Raw genomic sequence first — 20,319 nt, forward strand, 5'->3', positions numbered from 1 at the left:
ATTTGAAAATAAACTTACTTTGGTTATAGGGTAATATAAGATTTAGTAGTTAGGTAAGTAATTTAAAAAAAAAAAAAAAAAAAAAATAAAAAACCCAAAAAAACCCAAAAATAAACAAACCAACCCCCCCCCCCCCCCAAAAAAAACCACATCCCAGTCTGAAGTCGGAGATGCTACCTCATCGTGGTAGACTGGTGTCAACATCATTGGTAAAACATGATACCAATGATGGCTAACAGCATCACGCATCTAGTATAAATCGTCAATTGCACACGAATTTGTCTTTATGTGGCAAGGTTATCTACAACGGTTCCTCCTAAAGTTGATTGTAGCATTGGCATACCCACAACAAAATGGACTAAACCACACAGTAATAGCGATTACAGAGGCGGAAAGAACTAATTTGTGAGGTCGTCCGTAAATTGGGCGCTGGCTGCGAGACTTTCAAAGTGGTTTGTTATTGCTCCTCCTCGGCACGACAATGCAGGTGTATATGTCTTACATGGGCCTATGCCTCGTACTGGGTAAGTAAAACTATTTTTAGGTAAAATAATGTATTTAGTTAAACTATTATAATTATAATTGTTTCATTGTTTTCAACATTTTTCCTTTTATTGGGAATTCCAAATTTCTTTCTTTTAAATACAAGAATGTCTTTAACATAAAAAGAACTCAATTTCCAAAACTTTATTTTTCTAAGCTACAATACTTATAAGCGTTTTATGGTAGATGCATCTCTGTTTTCAATTAATGTAAGCCTGGTGTATTACAATTAAATTCCCAGTTTCACCAAGTTACCTTATCTAATGTTATTATTATTAACCCAGGGCGTCTAATAGATTTAGCTAAAGAACATTTTAGTTCAATTATGACTGTTTAATGTTTACAGTCGTTACTTAACATAACACATATGCCTGCACATAATTGACTCAAAACTAATTTACTAAATTGAGACCTGGTTAAATATTATAACACCACAATAAAGAACATTATTTGATGTTTATGCCACCTAGTGCACTAAAAATCTCAAGGAAAATCTTCTATAAATTAATGTCTTTTTGTTTTATTTCAGTAGCTTAAATAGGCCTAATGTTATAACTTTTTATTATAGGCCTACATTTTGTGAGAGATTTTCCCAATAAATAAAAATCAAAATCAGACGCCGCTCTAGCTAGTTTCAATGCGACACTTAGGCGTACTTGAATACTGTGGCGTTTGCATTATATTTATTAAAATAATAATATTATAAAAAACTCGATTGAAATTAAACAAATTAATAAGTAAGAGTAAATATAACTTAATTCGCAGGTGCTAAGATGTTTTGATTTGATATCATAACAAACCTTAATTAGATTACGGTCGATCACTATGACACATCGTGTTTTGGTCTTAAAGCTCAGGTACAGGCATGAATTTTAAAATTAATATCTGGTTAATTGTACATAAATAAAATATTTGTAACAGAAATCAAGATGAAAAACCATGAATTTCCCCTAATATGGTCAAATACAAAATTTGGCAAAATTCTGCCAAAAAAACCAGGAAGACTTTTTTTCAGTAGTTAGGTAGTTAACATAATGTAATAACATGTCTGGTGACCCCCTAGAAGGTGAAAAAAGATGGTGGATATACGGTGGATAATTTTTGCTATAGCATGAAAATAAAATTCTGAAGTTGAATAAAAATACCAGAAATGTAAAATTCAAGTTATATTACCTATATTTAGTCATCGTTTATTTTTCATAGCTTTTTAAAATGCCTCTCTATTTTCAAAATTTGTGTACAAAAGAATAGAGATTTTACTGTGTAATTTGAACTATCCCCCCACTGATATGAAAGTGCTAACTTTCAAAAAGCTCCTGTAACACAAATAAAATCCCAAAAATTATGAAACATAGGGGAAACTATAGATCGATAATTATTGGAATGTATGATCAATAGAAATTTTTTTTCCGCAGCTGGCCTTTAAAATAGGAAATATTGCAGGAAAAAAATTATCAAAAAATTAAATAACTATTTTATACAAATAATAAATAGAAGGAATTTTGATTAAAGGCGGTCCTTGCTACTCAGGAAAGAACCCCTCTCCCACGACATTCACTAAAAACTAAATATTCAAATTATATTTTATAAGAGTAATTAAGAAACATATTGTTGACAAAGCACACATACTGTATTTGTTTTTTAAATGTATGTACAGTACTGTATATAGAATACCCTGCTTAACTTGATTTAAGATTTTTCTTTTTACACATTGTTTTCGTTTGAATTTTGAACTTTGTAGTTTAATTAAGATTATGTAGGGAGCAGAGTAGTTCACACTCTCAAACTTTATGTGACAAAAAAATGTGTTATGCCTATATCACTACCATATTTGAGCATATCAGTACCAAATTATTTGTCCACACTTCTCTTGTCAAACTACTTTGACAGTATAGACAGAACTTAAATGTAGACAGAATTTAAAACATCTGATTTTTTTCTCTTGCCTATTTTGCTACCCAATTTTACACTCTGTTTCCTGAATATTTTTATTATAAGACCTACACATTTTATTTTTGATTGTATGTTGTAATTGTTATTATGTTTTGTGACAGACGTGAAATAAATTGAACTGATGTGGTCTACTAAAATATTAGTGATATAGTTTCACAATGATTTGTGAAATAACCATTGGCGTGGTCCGTAGTGACGATACATTAATATCACCGGGAATATTGGTGACAAATTAATAAGTAATAAATATATAACCATTGTAAAGCTCTGTATACACTATCAAACTAGTTCGACAAAAACCTGTGATGTACCCAAATAATGGTAGTGATATGGGCACATCACATAAAGTTTGACAGAGCTTAAGATGTTGAATTATCGTCTGCATTTTCGAGTGAAAAGTTATTTTCGTGAGCCTTTAAAGTTACTTAAAGATGTGTTGTGTTAAACACATCGAAATACTGTAAATAGTTTTTTTGTGTGGAATATCTAGACCTTCCTGTAGGCTATGATACATGCGATATCACACATTCACATTACTTGCTTATCATTAACATTTGTTATTTTATAATTAAGGTTTATTTGCAACAGCTTTGCTGAATTACTTAATGGAAACGAACGGGAAATCTGGAATTCCCTTACTTATAGTCGTGATTGAAATATTATAAATCGATTTCATTCATATCACATACGAGTGAATGCTCATGGAAATTTCAACTTTATTTGTCACTTGAAAATCACACCCTAAATAGTGTTAAAGGTACATTCACACGAAACGGAAGCTGGTGACGTCACATTACAAGCGTTTTTAATTACGCTCATGTAGAAATGTTTTACCGTCGGCCTACAATCTCACCAACGCAATCATGGCCTGGTCGTACTATAAATGCTTATTATCCATCCCATTTTTTTATAAGATATAATTTCTAGCGGCAAAACGCATATTTCACTAATGAAAGATGGATTGTGTCGAGAGAGTTTAGCATTTCTTTCTCAGGGGTACGGTTACTGAAATTGCCTGACCGGGCTTTGAAAAGGAAAATATTTTGTCCCAGGAGCGTTCATTAGGCAATTTTCCCATCCAACCTCTCGTTCAGACTACCAATTCGTCATACCAATAATAAGTGTTAAAATGTGTCAAAATGTAATCTTCAACAGTATTAATTCAGCCTGTTATTATAAAAGTCTATTAAATCTGTACAGGCCCCTGGATACGTGCGTATAAACCACTATACCAGTAGAGGAATACTGAACTGATTTGATTTAAGATGGCCTAATTTCAACTGAAATAATCGAATAAGAACCGCCCACTAATTGAATTTAATCAAAGAATCGTTTACACACAATTAATATTTCCCGTTGACTGCTATTGACTTTATAGATGACCTAGTGGTTATTTACACAAGTGGTGACAAAATAAAAATGAAAGTTTAAGCTAACTAACTAAAATGAAAGCTATTTATGCCAAATGCTGTTGCTTTAGGCATGTCTAGCAACTGACCTATAGGCATAGGCCATAGGCATCAATAAGGCCAATAACAGCCTGTTATGTCATTAATAGTTTGTTCAATTCCTTCTTTCTCATTTGAATACATTACGATTGTTAAATTTTTTGTAAACTTATATATATAATTGGCGTATACGTTTAGTTTTTTAATTCTTTTACTTTTAATTGATTTACAGCATTTTGGAAAGTATTTTGTTGTTTGTTTGAATGGACACCACATTTATACCCCACAGGATAACCTGGCCATTAATCAATTATAGCCTGGGTGCAGTACAAATTTTGCGGGAAAAAAGTATAGGAAAATGTTTTTCTTTTTTTTCTGATAGAGTATACCATATAGAATGTCAGAAAAAAATCCCCATCCCAGGGTCTTGGGGAAAATTTTTTACGGCCTTTTTAAATTTTGGCCTATCACACAAATGCCTATTAACACACACAAATACCTATAATATATAGGGGATAGGGAAAACCAATTCATGTTTTTTTTTTACTTGGAGTTGTGTTATGATGATTAAAATTTGCTGAGGCTTACTTTAATAACTACTTCTCATAGTAGTTGATAAATCGAGTCGATAACAATGACATCATCATGCCAGAATCCAATATGGCGTCCAATTTGGCGGAAAAAAACAGGGTATTGCTAAACCCCATGTTAAAAAAAAATAAAATTTCTACTGTTAACGACTTATTTTTGGGGTAAAACATCATTTTTGGTAAAAAATGATTGCTAATTTTTAACAAAAAAATGATGTTTTACCCCAAAAATAAGTAGTTAACAGTGGAAATTTTTTTTACATGAACATATTAATACCCAGTGGGTCGTACACTCCATGATTCAATCACTTTTATGTTGGTTCGGTGGGGTTTGCTATGTTTTTTGAAGGTTTCCAGGGGTTTGTGGGGGTTTAGCAATACCCTGTTTTGCCCGCTAAATTGGACGCCATATTGGATTCTGGCATGATGATGTCATCGTATCGACTTGATTCATCAACTACTATGAGAAGTAGTTATTAAAGTAAGCCTCTACTAATTTTAATAATTAAAACACAACTGCAAGTAACAAAAACTGTTAATTGATTTTCCCTATCCCCTATATATAGGTTTTTGTGTGTGTTAATAGGAATTTGTGTGTGTTATATAGGCCAAAATTTAAAAGTGCCATAAAAAATTTCCACCAAGATGGGGATTTTTTTTCTGACATTCTAAAGGCCTATGGTATACTCTATTATAAAAACCCAAAAAAAAAATATTTCCCATACTTTTTTCCCGCAAATATCTATAATAATTGTTCTGCACCCAGGCTATTAGCTTTAATTGCTGTTTTAGTAATTAAGTGTAATTTCTTTGTTTCCATAATTATTAAACTAATGCAAATGGTCAGGAAATCATTCGCAGTCAGAGCCTTAAGTGAGCAACGTCAATAAAGCAATTGCTTATACTTCTATATTTTGTACCTGTGATTTAGTCTTTTGTGTTTTGCACGTTGTGTAATAGTATACAAATAATAAATGTTTGAGTGTAATGGTACAAATAATGGCACGAGGTGAATGATGAAAGGTTATATATCAACGAGGCGACAACAAAAGTACTATTAAACGATCGTTTAATAATGCGTACTATTGCACGCCATGTGACCCACAATCATCCAATCAAATGACAGGAATTTATTTAGGTGTTATATAATAACAGTTACATATATATTATGTAAATAATTATCATATGTCATATGTTGCCTGCAACCAAATTTATTCATGACGCGTTTCTTTTACGAATGAGTCTGGACTATTGTTACTTTTTTTTTGACATTTATATATTTCTTCTTGTTCTGTGTTTCATTTGTTTTCTATGTGTTTTACACTTCTGTAACGTACGGTTAAAGTCAGCACATAAAATGTAAATACAGGGAGTTGTTATTAGATATTAGACTCCCTGGTAAATGTAAGCGGATTAATGCAAACATGTCACTAAAGTATAGGCCATCCTATTATTTGTATATAGTAAATTTAGTAGTTTCCTGCATTTATATTTTAACTTGAAATAATTAATACTTTCATTATCAGAGAAAAATGATATTACTCACGATCACTCTTTTCTCATTTATAATATAGTATGCTGTGTTGACATATGGCACTATTCAATTAGGCCTAACTCATCAAACGAAAATTAAATCCGTTTTCTTTTTTCTTTATTTTTGGTTACGAGTAGGAAATATCATCTAAAACTATTTTGAATACGATTATACTATATTTAAATTCATTATATCTACGTTTTGATTGGATGAAACCGACCATGTGGTCTTATTTTGGTGACGTAAAAATACCATATATAGACCTAAATTTAGGCGTGAGTCCATGACATCCTGCTAAAGCTGCTGATTTAGATTTGTTCTTATTTCATTAAATGTATTTAAATATTGACCCTATGAGTAAGATAACTAATATCTTTACATAGTTAGGAAATGCAAAACACGACTTGCCAGAATTGAATATGCAATTATGACGAAGCAAAATAATATGTTTTATAATATCAATCTTTAAAGATGTATTGTCCTCAAAACCATGAAAAATGAAGATTTAAAATAAATTTCTTTTTGATCCAATTTTTGGTCAATATTGTTAACTATTATATGACATTAAAATGGCATATTTATCTACAAATTTAAAAAAAATATTTTTTTCAGTGGACAATACATCTTTAATTTGAAATGATATTATAATCAGTCTTTATTATCCTGCACATTTCAACTGAATTGCAGGTTATAGAAGCATAATAGTATATCATTATTAGGCTCTAATATAAGTTTACTGTTGGATGTACTATTACTCTTTTCACATCTGCATATAAATGTTTACAACTTTAAACCAGGTTTGATCTCCCGGTCACTATCATGTACGAACATTTTAACCGGACTTTCACATTTTAAATCCTAACTAAATAGGATTTAACATGAAAATGCTTTTTATTTAATAAGCATTCATTTATATTTTCTTTTAAAATATACCTTTTATCCATCAACGTGTTAGACTATACATATTATTTATGTTATTCAAACTTACAGGCATAAATAAACTCTAAACCGGCCAGTGATATGGAAATTAATAAATGTTTTAAGCGGTTAAAATGAGGAAATCTGTGAGAATGAAAAATGAAAACAAGCTGTCTAAAGCTCTTGACCTACACTATCAAAGTTTATGTGACAAAAAAATGTGATGTGCCCATATCATATGAGCACATCACATGTCCATGATGGACAAGATGGTGTCATATCACTACCATATTTGTGCATATTACTCCCATATTTGGGCACATCACATTTCTTTGTCACATAAAGTTTGATAGTGTAGGCATTTGCATATTATTACATGTGGTGTTTTGAAATTGAATAAACAAAGTAACTGTGCAAATTAGTAAACTTTAATAGTGTCTAGATTGCGATTTAACATTACTTGTAAATTATTAATAGAATGAACAGACTTACAAATAGAAAGTAGCTAATTCACGGAAACAGAAACGATATAGATATACACAAATTAATGAGTCATTTCTATGGAAGCAACCATTATTTTATCCTAAACGGAACGAGAAGTGAACGACTATCCAATATTATCCTTGATATCCGTCGTAAGGCCAATTAACACATGAAGACAAACAACCAAAATGTGTACTTTTTTTTCTCTCTTTTGTCGGGGCACTTTTATTGCACATATGATAAACAATGTATATTTAAATGACATTACACAGTCTGAGGTTAAAAGATTATAGAAAATATTTTGATATTGTGTTGAAATCTAAATATGATATAACAATATAGAAAATTTATATTATGATTGACATTAAAAAATGAGATTCGGTATAATAATGATAAAATGGTATATGGCATTAAAAGATTGTGGTTTATTTAAATACTTCGATTAAATTGTATAGTTTTACATTGATAAAGAAAGACATTTTGAACATACTATTGCATGATTTACATGAATTATATGATAAAATAACACATTAATATACAATGCAAAGCTAAACAGTAGAACGTCTATTCAGAGGACACCTTTATTTAAGGGACACTATCCCGTGAAATGAACGAAGAGCAATATGCAATACACACCCAGTCACTCCAGGACATTTTGTTGGGTCCCGAACGTGTCCATTTAATAGGGGTTCGAATGTATGGTCATTGGGCTTCACAAGCAAGAGAACGACTGCGGTAGACGATTGGGCTTCACATTAGTTCAAACGCTGTCTGTATTGAAACCGTAAGATTATATGGGTTGCAGAAATCAAACTAAATTCTGCCGCAGATGATGAGGCCTACAACATGGACATTATTTTGTCTATAATTATATATAATAAATAATAGTGATATTTTGTCAATGATTTTTTTAGGGCTTATGGTCTTGGCATCCACGGTAGATGCACAAGCAAATGGTCGAAATGTTATTCCACGTGACCAACGAGATTGTACTGGTGTAAGACCTGTAAGTGATCTACATTATTGATAGAAAATGCAGCAGGTTGTTGACAAAGTTTACAACCTGGTACCAAAATAGTACATCCAGGTGCCCATATTTGACATCCAGGTGTGCTGGTCTAGTAGGCGCTGCACTGCGGGTTGCCGTGGGTCCGTGGAGGGCCTAATCTAAATTTCCTCAGTTTCCAGTTAAGCTTGAGGACTAATAAATACATTGAAAGTTTTAACATACATACATCTAGGTGCCCAAATTTGACATCAAGGTGCCCAAATTTGACATTCAGCTACTCAAATATTACTTCTAGGCGCATATATACATTCATAATTTGACATCCATGTACTCACATATATTACTTACATGTAATTACATCCAGGTACGCAAATGTTATATCCAGATACTCAACGTTCATGTTCCCAAATGCATCATCTAGGTACTCAAATATGACATCGAAATACCGAAATAAGTACATAAAGAATATTACATCCAGGTACCAACATATTACATGCAGGTATTAAAATCCCGGTATCCAAATATAAGTACGTAACTGGAATTTTGTTTTTATAGCGACTGGCACCAACGACGATACAAACCACTCAGCAACTGGTAGCATTACGCGCACAAATGGAGTTAAATCGTGTCCCGGCTTATATCATACCATCAGAGGATGCACACATGGTAAGCAACTCACCCATAGGTTTAGATGTGTAAGAAGAATGTCATAAAACTTGAAAGGGTTTGGTGTTGTGATGACGTTTATTCGCGTTTTTTTAATTGAGAACATACTCACGAAACTAACATTTAAAGTTGAGTCTATCTTTTTTTAGAGTGAATATACAGCAGAGCACGGCAAACGACGTCAGTTCATAAGTGGGTTTTCGGGTTCAGCAGGTAATTTTATTTTTTTATATTAAAGAAAAAGATGGTTGAATATGCCATTTAAAAAAATTGGATCGAAATGAAATTTATTTATCTAAAAAAACTGTAATTTAAACCAAAAAATATTGTCACATTAACTGACAGCCAATGGTTTTTGGTTGAATTTAACCATTTATTTTGTCATTTTATTAGTGAAAACATTGTTTTTCCCCGATTTTTCAACTGAAGTGATTAACTTTATAAAAACTACAAAACAACCTATTCAAAGTATTAATTAATTTCATTTTCATGTTTATTGGGACAATACATCTTTAAAGCAATGTGGTTAATTTAGAGCTTAACCTTTATAGGGTAGAGTGATCGAAACTTTCTTGGTCTAACAAAGAGAACAAAACATACTATACATTATTTACACAAACATGATTAACAATAATTAAACGTGAACTTTTTTATTTCGTGGCGTATGCATGGCATTTCTTATTGAAATCCAATGATGGTCTCTGTCAATACATATTCTTCCACTTTTAGGCTTGGCTGTCGTGACAATGTTCAAGGCAGCTTTATGGGTGGATGGACGGTATTACCTACAAGTTGAGCAGCAAGTCGATTGTAATTGGGAAGTTATAAGAGCAGGTCAGTAGGCCTAGCTGATAGTTAGTATATTGATAATTGTGCATGTAAGAACTTAAACTAAAAGGACTAAAGCAAATGACTATGCAATATGGTGACAAGAATTTATCACAAGGCTCAGTTTATCCAATGGGCGAAGCTCTTCTTTAGAAATTTGCAGTTTCTTCTGTCATAGGCCTATGCCGTTCAGGTTAAAAAAAATTGCTAAACGCAAATGACCATGATACCTTTTCCTTCAGATGATATTGGAACACTTACACCATTCGAGTGGATAGAAAATGAACTACTGTATGGATATCCTGTTGCATTTGATGCTAAGACAATGTCTATTCGTAAGTACTATACAGTAGCTAAGATCGTCATTTTGCATTTCTAAGTAGTTTAAGGATTCCTTCATAAAACTGATTAAACGAATGTTTTCCAAAACGTGCAAAGTAAACATTTATAAGTTTAGCTTGGTTCCCACTAGGATGCAACGCAACGATGTAAGAAGCGTAACGCTAGCGAGACCAATGACAATCGACAGCTCGAATAATCCATTGATTGTGATTGGTCAAATTACTTGCGTTGCACTTACGGTGGCCTTGTGTTCTAGTGGGAACTATCTTTACATGGCCTATTAATACCTAATATTGAATTTAAGACATTTTAATATGTTTTTCATTTCGCCGTGATGTTGTTCCGGCTGTGATTTTTTTTTCGTACATAAGTTTGGGAACCCTTATGTGAAAGAAGCCAAACTACTTTCTGAATATAACTAAACCTAAATAATCTCTCTCTCACACTATAAAGTAAAAAGAAGTTGCTCATAGGATTCGAACTCCATACATCGACATGTAAAGTCTATAGTTTAATCCACGTGACTACACAGCGTTTGCATTACCGAATTTCTACGTCACCTAATGATATGATTAATGAAAATTCATGTTTATTATGTGACGTTTCATGGTCCTGAACTTATGTACGAAAAGAAATATCGCGTTCCGGCACCATACTTATTATTTTAATTTGCTTCTTTACACTAAATCTTCAAAACCATGTTTTATTATCTAAAGAAATGCTACAAGAAGCCGAACTATTTTTCCGTAAATCTTCAAAACAGTTGAGATTACAAAGGCTGCAAACCAACTTAGTGGATCGTGTGTGGAGAAACCAACCACCATTGCCCAACAACATGCTAATGATACACGAACTGAGATACGCGGGTAAGTTAAGATGTCACATATCTAATTTGACCAAATGTATTATATAGAATTATTAACTCATTGAGAATGCTGCTAGGTTTACCTTAACACTGTTGCACTCTAGTAACTTTTTTTCGACAAGAAGAATATCCCCCTTTTTTAAGCAGAGTAGGTCCGCAAGTGCGTCTATAGAAATAGGTGTACTACGAACTATTTCAGGTTCTTTTAAATGGGAGAAAATCTTATTTTAGTGTGATCAATCAATAAGCATTGAGCAAAATGTTCAAGAATGAAAATGCAAAAGAAAATCGTATCTTTATATTACATACAAAGTTTCGAACTGCAGTAAATTATTTATAACAGACTATATTACAGGTACAAGAAACCAACTTACCCGGGTAAATAACTGAGCCACAGCGGACAGAAATATTGAACGAACGTGAGAACAGTCAATTCCCACTTAAAATGGTGTCAGATTAGTGGAAATTCACTCTGAATGGAGGCGTTGTTTCGAATCCCATTTCTGACACCATATTAAGCGTGACTGTTCTCAACGGTTCTTTCAATACAACTGTTTTATTTACTGAGCATAATATAATTAGTAATTTGCATAATTAGCATATTAATAGCCAACAGTATGTAATATTTATAAACCAGATAAACTAACAACATTATTAACTAAAGCTGCTGTATTTTAGGTGGTAATTATTTTTTTTTTAAACAGGAAAAACATGGCAAAACAAAGTAATGGAAATTCGGAGAAAAATGCAGGAAAAAGATGCTAGTGCATTAATTGTGTCTGCGTTGGATGAAGTGGCGTGTAAGTAGTAGTATTCTTTGTTTGTAGTTTGCGGATGTTCACCAAAATGGTTATGTATCCGCGTTAGATGAAATATAAACTTGTTTGCGCATGTCGCAAGAACCAGAAGAGTACTGTGTCTTTTCCTTAAGAAAAAAACAATTACCTTTTTGGTCAAAGTAGATTTTAAAAACCTTTATTCAGTACATTGCTAAAACAGATCAGAATATTGTATTTCAGACCGAAAGACAATATATTTAAACACATTATTATTAAATGGACCCACTAAGCTACTCTGATTTTCTAACAGTGCTGAATATATGTTGTTATGTACGCGTTGTTGAGATTTACAACTTTTTCAAATAAAGTTATATTGTGTTCACAGGGTTGTTCAATCTAAGAGGTACTGATGTTCCGTTTAACCCTGTCTTCTTCTCGTACGCAATCATTACTGGAAATTCTATACGGTAAGTCATTGCTTAGTAAACTGCCACAGAACCGGAATCTAAGCTCAGTGTGAACGTGGCTTTAAGCCTATGTCTTATCTGTGTATTACTGTTTATTTCTCTAGGCTGTATCTTAATGCGATTAATGAGACCCAGAATGACAGACGATTCCAACAGCATCTCAATCAATGCTTAAGTCCGTATGAATCAGGTATAGTAATTGCTTAACATGATAGAACGATAGGTCACTTTGATTTAGAACTAGAATTGTGACGCTCTATCGAGTTACGATAGAACAATAAACTGTGTGACGATATAGAGGGCGCTTTGAAATAAATTCTTTGGTAAACCACATACGCAGTCCAAATACAAATATTTCAAATGTATACTACATCAATTTATAAATTGCTGTAATACGTATCTTTATATGTGTCAATGTGCGTTTTTATCTACGCACTTCACCGATTATGCGATGGAACAACATTTGTGTGACGATATAGAGGGCGCCTTACAATCACATAAAACAGTACTTGGTAAACCACCTACGCAATTCAAAATGGTTCTGCAATACTGCAATTCATATGTGGCAATGTACGTAACACACATGCAGTTTTTAAATTTATTATCCGCCTTTAATCTTCACCTAATCTTCTTTTTCAATCTAACATTAAAGATAGGCCTATTTTGTCTGCGATTCTGTCAGGTAAGCACATATCTATTCTTCCTTCATAGTAATAGACCCATTGATTAATTCCCGAAATAACTCGTAAAACGCGTATTATCTGTATGCGGGATAGATGTTTCTACTTGATTTTTATATACATTTACAATGAATGTTCAAGTCTAAAAGGAAGCATGTTGGAAGGAAGGCTGTCCAAAGTGAGACCCAAACTATTTGATGAGTATTGATACCACCACTATCATTGCGTTTATATCTAGTTAATTATCTGATTGATATGATAAAATTGAACAGTACACGTTCAAAATATATATAAATTTACATCATCCCATAAAGGCCAATTTATACTGACGAGCGACAACGATAGTCGGTAAACGGTAAGTGGAAAACAAAAATATAGAATCTATGCGCGGACGGGCGGTTGAGCAGAAACCTGCTCCGAATAGATACAGATTATACGTAGGACAAGCTACGCACTTTTCCGCTTACCGTTACCGCTCGTCTTTGTAAATTGTCCTTTCTCAGAACTATTATACTTTATATATCATTCTGTTTATACCAATAAAAGTTATCTGGTCTTGGGTTCTGAAAGGTAAGTCGTGTTTGTTTCAACTCGTTAGTTATGTAGTGTCTCGTATTTTCAAAGCCAGACTACATTATCATCTAGTCTCATTTCGATCACTTCATTACATTGTATTCAGTTCATATTTTGCTAATGATGTATGTTTGTTTTTCAGTCTATTGATCGTTCACACACTAGTGTTTCATTCTGCATAATTAGATTGTGTTTCAATGTTGTAAACTATTCATAAGGTTCTGTTTCTAATCGTACTAGAAAGGAACCACTTGAATTATTTATTTGATAAATATCTCAATTATGAGTGGGATTGACTTGACTTATTTTAGACTGTTTATAATGTTTAGAACCGAAACAATAATAAAATGTTAGACTTTATGTGATGATGATGATGACGACGATGATGACGACAACGACCGTAGGGTCATCATTTCGGTAATAAGAACTCTAAAGATTTCCCGGTTCCATGTGCTGTATCTCCACATACTACCTATTTCTGAAGTATCATAGGAATATTTGGTAATACAGCATCTAATTTGTATCACATGTGGTGCCTGTATCATGTAAGGTTAAGTTAAGGGTTATATTACTACTAGATACGTTTGAAACACATGTGATGTTGTACAGTATTACCAAATGTTCCTATGATACTTCTGAAATGTATACATTACCGAGATCGGCTGAGATTTGTCGAATCACTATGTTATTTAGAAACCACGGAATATAATGTGTTTGATATTTCCAGTGCCATGTGTCGAGGTGAAGTCCTACAATGCTTTCTATGAAGACGTACTGTTAGTGGCAAGTTTAAACAGTGGCAAAATCTGGATAACTCAACATGCAAATGTCTTCATATATGACGTCATTACAGAAGTACGTAATAGATTTTGTCATTCATGGATAAAATGTCACAATTGCAAAGATAACTTACAACTAGATAGAGAGAGAGAGATCACACAAAACATTAAAGTGCTTAAAATCGAATTTGGAGACGTTTTAGACCATTTTAGCATTTTGGCAAAACTTTTGCATTAAAAAATATAGTGTAGATGAGTTAGGTTACTCACGCAAACGAACAGCCAATTTCTACATGTTACATTTAAGCCATATAATATTTTCTATAGTGAACATCATTGACATATTTGTTTTTTTATTTCTCAGATAAAAAGACTAATTGAGCCATCGCCTATTCTTTTAATGAAAGCTGTTAAGAATCCCACTGAACAAATGGGGATGAGAAACTCACACGTATGTTTAATTACATTTCTAATAACTATGTAGCACGTGAATGAACTAGGCAATGAACAATACAGTAGTAAAGAAAGATTTGCGCTACGCCATGTGTTTGCAAAAAGAAATAAATTATGGTTGAGAATGTCTCAAGGTTCTGGTCGTTATGCTACAGCCGTCTTCTGGGGAATACTCGGTCTACAAGTTTTTTAGTCATCGCCTGAACTACACTATCTTTAAAAAACGTATTCATAATTTATTCTGGGTTTTAGACGGAGTTTTGACTTAATGATAATGTATACTACTTGTGCTCGGGCCTGTATTTCAGGCCCGATTTTAGGTTTAGACAAAGCCTCGAAATAACTAGAGACTTGGGTTTAATTCATTCATTTGTATTTTTACTCAAGCGCAAATTTGCAATTTTAGATTATATACTCTTATTAGCTTCACGTACGATAATGCATTAAATTTTCAAACAAACCAACCTACGCAAGCGTTCTTTTCTTGTTTTCAGATTAGAGATGCTGTTGCACTGATTGAGTTTGTAACCTGGTTAGAAAAAGAGGTATCGAATATAAATTACGACTTTTTATTACATAATACTGTTAAATTAATTAAACATAAATTAACATTAAATTAAACTAAAAATTGTTAATACAATACTCTGATCACATGAGCAACGGCTAAAGCTTGGTTCACTCTCGGACGCAACGCAAAGACGAAAGCGCAACGCAAGCGAGTTGACCAATCGGCAAACGAAAATTCGGATAATCCATCACTTGTGATTGGTTAAATTGCTTACGTCGCGCTTACGTCGTTGCGTTGCGTCCTAGTGTGAACCAAGCTTTAACGTCTCATTGAAAGATATACCTATATTATTATTCCAACACTAGCCACAGATATGATAAGAAGTAAACAAACTATGTAAAAGCAACCCCCACAAGTACTGTAATCTACACGTTTGAATAAACGTCTCATACATTGTCTTTTATGTTAATGAACTCAAGTACAGTCAGTAAAATATTATTCAATCTATGTTAATGTTATTTTAATTGAACTAAGGTCCCTCGAGCTAAGGGAGATGCTAGGAGATTAAGTGAGATTTCAGCGGCTACAAAACTCAAACAATTCAGAAGGTAATGCATTAGATACGATTACTAATAGCTGTTAGTATTCTTAGATTTTTAACTAGTGATTATAAATACGAAACAATACGAACAATTTAAAACACATACAAAACAAAAATTACCTATTACAATGATTGCTTAAGCTTGGTTCCCACTAGAACGTAACGCAAGGACGTAAACGCAACGCAAATGTTTTAACCAATGACAAGTGAAGTTATAGACAGTTAGCAATCACAAGCGAATAAGTCATCGCTTGTGATTGGTCAATTCACTTGCGTTGCGTTACGTCCTTGCGTTGCGTCGCTAGTGGGAACCACGCTTTATTAAAGTAGTAAACAAGTTTTAAGTACAAGACCAACAAATATTTAGTTATTGTGTTTTGTTTGTAGTCAGCAGCAAGGCATACAGGGTTTGAGTTTCCCGACGATATCTGGCTTTGGTCCAAATGGAGCTGTTATTCATTATACGTAAGTATTCCCTTTTATATGTTATTTAATTTAGTTGTTATTGAATCATGTTACCTATGCCATTCTCTACTATCTTCTGCGAATTTACAATATGACGACAATCGTACAATTGAGAAAACTACACATTGTTTTTCAGTGCAAATGAACAAACAAACGCAGCTATAACAAACAGGAATATGTATCTGTTGGATTCTGGAGGACAATATCTGTAAGTTAACTTCATTGATTTTTCCTTTAATAACGAGTTAAATAAACAACCATTATTAATAAAAAGTATATGGCAATTTATGAAGTTCAAGTTCAACTCTCCTTAAAGGGAGACTTTATTCTGTATATAGGCCAGTGGCCTTAAAACATAAACATTTCTTACTGTGCCAAATAAAAATGTTCGTTACATACAATACAATTTGTAACGATAAAACAAAGTCAAACATATTTGAAATATAATTTGGAATGAGACGATTTCTTTCTTGGTTGTATAATTAATAATAATGATGTATTCAGATTTGTGGCTGTTGTTCTAGCGAAGATGACTATTATGTTTAGTTGGTGAATGTCCATCGATAGGCAGCAGTTACCTTGCTATTTAGATGTTGCGGTGTACACTCTAATCAGAACGTATCGTACAGTAGGCCTACGATGACTAACCCTATTCTTTTTTCAGTGATGGAACAACAGACGTGACAAGAACGTTCCATTTTGGTAACCCAACGGCGTTTCATAAGGAAGCTTACACACGAGTCCTAATGGGCTCTATTGATCTGGCTAAACTTACTTTTAGAACCGGAATATATGGTGAGTGAGCACATTTATTTAATACCACCGAGATGTTTATTATCTTGTTGAGCTCTGTCTACACTATCAAACATTATGTGCCAACAAAATGTGATGTGCACATATATGGACATGATGATGTCATATCACTACCATATGTGGGCACATCTCTACCATATTTGGGTACATCACACTTTTTTTGTAAAACTAGTTTGGTAGTGTAGACAGAGCTTTATACTGTAGGTAAGATTCTATCGTATGTCGTTATTCTATACAATTTACAGTAATTATTTGTTATAATTCTATTAGGTCGTGACATAGACGTTGTTGCAAGGGCTCCGCTGTGGGAAGGTGGGCTTGGGTATAAACACGGTACAGGACATGGCATTGGTCACTACTTACTTGTACATGAAGGTAAGAAAAATATATTCCTGTATGGTAAATATGTGATGACCTGTCAGCTATACTGCATTGCTTCTCATAAATACCACCACATTGTCGATGTGTTCTTTTTAATAGGACCAGCAAGAATCAGGTACGGATTTAGACCCAACGAAGAGCCTCTTCAGCCAGGAATGTTCCTTTCAGATGGTATGTAATTGTCGATACAATACGTAATGTCAATGTTTAGTCGAATATGACATAGAACAATACGCATTTGAATGTATAACTGAACGCCATTTGCTCAATTAAAGGTCTTTTAAAACGTTAATGATTTTATATCGTGTGGAATATTAATAAGATATATTATATTAAAATTGTGAGGTATCTTTTACTGATAAACGAAGATAAAGAGGTTTTGAAGAAATATGTATAACGGATTCTTAAGATGACTGTCAATGATAGAGAGCTTTCGATTTACGACGACCTACCTACCTAAGCCAGGGCAATCGATATTTCGTCCGTAATCGCTTTTGGACCTAGAAGCCATCAACACCGTGTATAGGTGAAACAGAGGCCCCAATATCCCCGCATGTGCACAGTATATAAACATGACATACTTTGCTCGTTGGTTGTCGCAAATGAAAAGCTCTTAATATATGATATGTAGTAGTTAGTCTGAGTTCCAGGCGGAGTTTTGTCTTAATATTAGTAAGAAGATAAATATTTTGGCACATATGGCGTTTCATACGTATACTACTTTATTTTGGATATTTTGTAAAATCGAAATAAAAAAAAAAAAGTAAAAAAAAAAAAAAGACAATGAATACAGACTTGGGGCAAGTCTATGTAGTAGTTAGTTAGTACGAAATAAATACTTATTTCCTTTTCATTAGAACCGGGATATTATGAGCCAAACAGCTTTGGTGTTCGACTTGAAACCATTGTTATGGTCGTTAACAAACGAACACAGGTGAGTTCCGTTTGAATTTGTTTTCGCGCACGAACTTTTCCATTTCAGTACTTCGGCTGAATGTTATACTATGTACAGTCATAACCATCCGCTTAAAACATAAATAAACGATCGCATATTTTCAACTGTTTCGAATTATTCTACAGCACCAGTTTAGCAATTGGACGTTTATGGGATTTGAACCAATCACCCTTGTTCCGTTTGAACCAAAACTTATCAACTACAATATGTTATCCATTGAACAGGTAATTTGTTGAATGAATTATTATCAATAATAATATTAATAATTTTTTCGTACCGTTATTGTTGCATTGTTAACTCTCCATTTCATTGCAACATTATGTCCTACCTTTAATTACGTCATTTTATACATCAATGTAGGCCTACACATGGTTTATTTTGGTTAATTGTTCTTTGTACACCGATTTATTCAAAAAGACGTTTCATGTTTTGGAATATCAGATGCAGAAATGCTTAATTCCATATTATTTCCTTTTTTTTTAAAGATCGAATGGTTGAATGAATATAACAAACAGATAGAACAAAAAGTGCTTCCCAAGTTAAGTGCAGAAGCTAAGAGATGGGTACGTGTACGAACAAAACCTATTAACGCCCAGCAAATACACCGACTAAATGCCGGAAATACAGCACCGTCTATCAACATGGGTATAATGGCACTAGCTGCGTTATTTTTATGTAGCTTCCTAGTTTTATAGGTGTGCAAATGTAGAGGTTGTCACATATGTAGATTAGGCCAGTCAAGCCACACCTAAATTCATAACCAATCGTATTTGCAGTGATGTACAGCAAATTGTATTGAGAAATTAAATTCTGGAATCTAAAGATACAAATTAACTATTTACACCTAAATGTGTGCATTTTCTACCACCTATGTTCACACGCTCTTTCATCTATCGGAGTTTAATAAAGTGCTTCAATCAGTTTAACTTGTTCTGCGTTCAAACGTGTGTGGTATAACGTTACATCGGACATACTAGAAAACTATCGGAGTTATATCTTAGTATTATCGGAGTTAACGACACATAATAAGAACGTTAATCGTTCACATGCGCATTTACGTCGAATGTAATTCTGATATGGCTTAAAGATTGGTTCACACTAAGAGGCAATGAGGACGCAATCACAAGGTCAGTGATTTGACCAATCACAACGATGGATTATTCAAACTCTCGCTTTTCATTGGTCAACTCGCATGTGTCCTAGTGGAAACCAAGCTTCATTCTATGTACCTTAGTGCGTGTGAACACGGCCCATGTTTGGAATAAAGTGTATCATGTGATAGATTTAGGTGTGACTTGACTGTTTTAAATATAATCGGACACAATTAATACAGTAGGTTAGCTAGATTAGTTTAATGAGGTTATAATGTATATAGTTGTAAGCAGGAATATATCATAATACAATCTTTTGTATTATTGATATATATAGATTAAAATTACAAATCATCAACTTTCGTTATTTTTTTAGGTACTCTACTTAATTAAAAATAATTACAAATTATGACAGTTAAAATAACATATAGAAAACAATTATGAGTATAAAAGATCATTTGTACAATTTAAAATTTATATTCCCTGATTTAATTTGAGTTGTTATAAAATATTGTCTCTTGTAAATTACAGTGTATAAAGTATAATGGTATGTATGCTATATGATTCGCTCTAAAAAAGCGTTATCAGATGATAA

The 20,319-nt window shown here is 33.0% G+C and overlaps 1 protein-coding gene across 1 annotated transcript; it reads left to right on the forward strand.

Moving 5' to 3' along the window:
- Positions 1-280: 280 nt before the first annotated feature.
- LOC140054457 (xaa-Pro aminopeptidase ApepP-like) lies at positions 281-19,713 on the forward strand. The gene is made up of 22 exons (XM_072099447.1): positions 281-524; positions 8,384-8,475; positions 9,034-9,144; positions 9,294-9,357; positions 9,874-9,978; positions 10,215-10,307; positions 11,031-11,180; positions 11,884-11,979; positions 12,344-12,425; positions 12,530-12,615; positions 14,406-14,533; positions 14,822-14,908; positions 15,405-15,455; positions 15,953-16,026; positions 16,407-16,484; positions 16,621-16,692; positions 17,149-17,279; positions 17,568-17,672; positions 17,778-17,849; positions 18,536-18,612; positions 18,759-18,857; positions 19,119-19,713. The coding sequence occupies exons 1-22, from the start codon at positions 482-484 to the stop codon at positions 19,326-19,328; spliced, it is 2,106 nt and encodes a 701-aa protein (XP_071955548.1). The 5' UTR covers positions 281-481; the 3' UTR covers positions 19,329-19,713.
- Positions 19,714-20,319: the final 606 nt, after the last annotated feature.

This window comes from Antedon mediterranea, chromosome 7 (genome assembly GCF_964355755.1).
Source record: "Antedon mediterranea chromosome 7, ecAntMedi1.1, whole genome shotgun sequence".
NCBI classification, from domain to species: Eukaryota; Metazoa; Echinodermata; class Crinoidea; order Comatulida; family Antedonidae; genus Antedon; species Antedon mediterranea.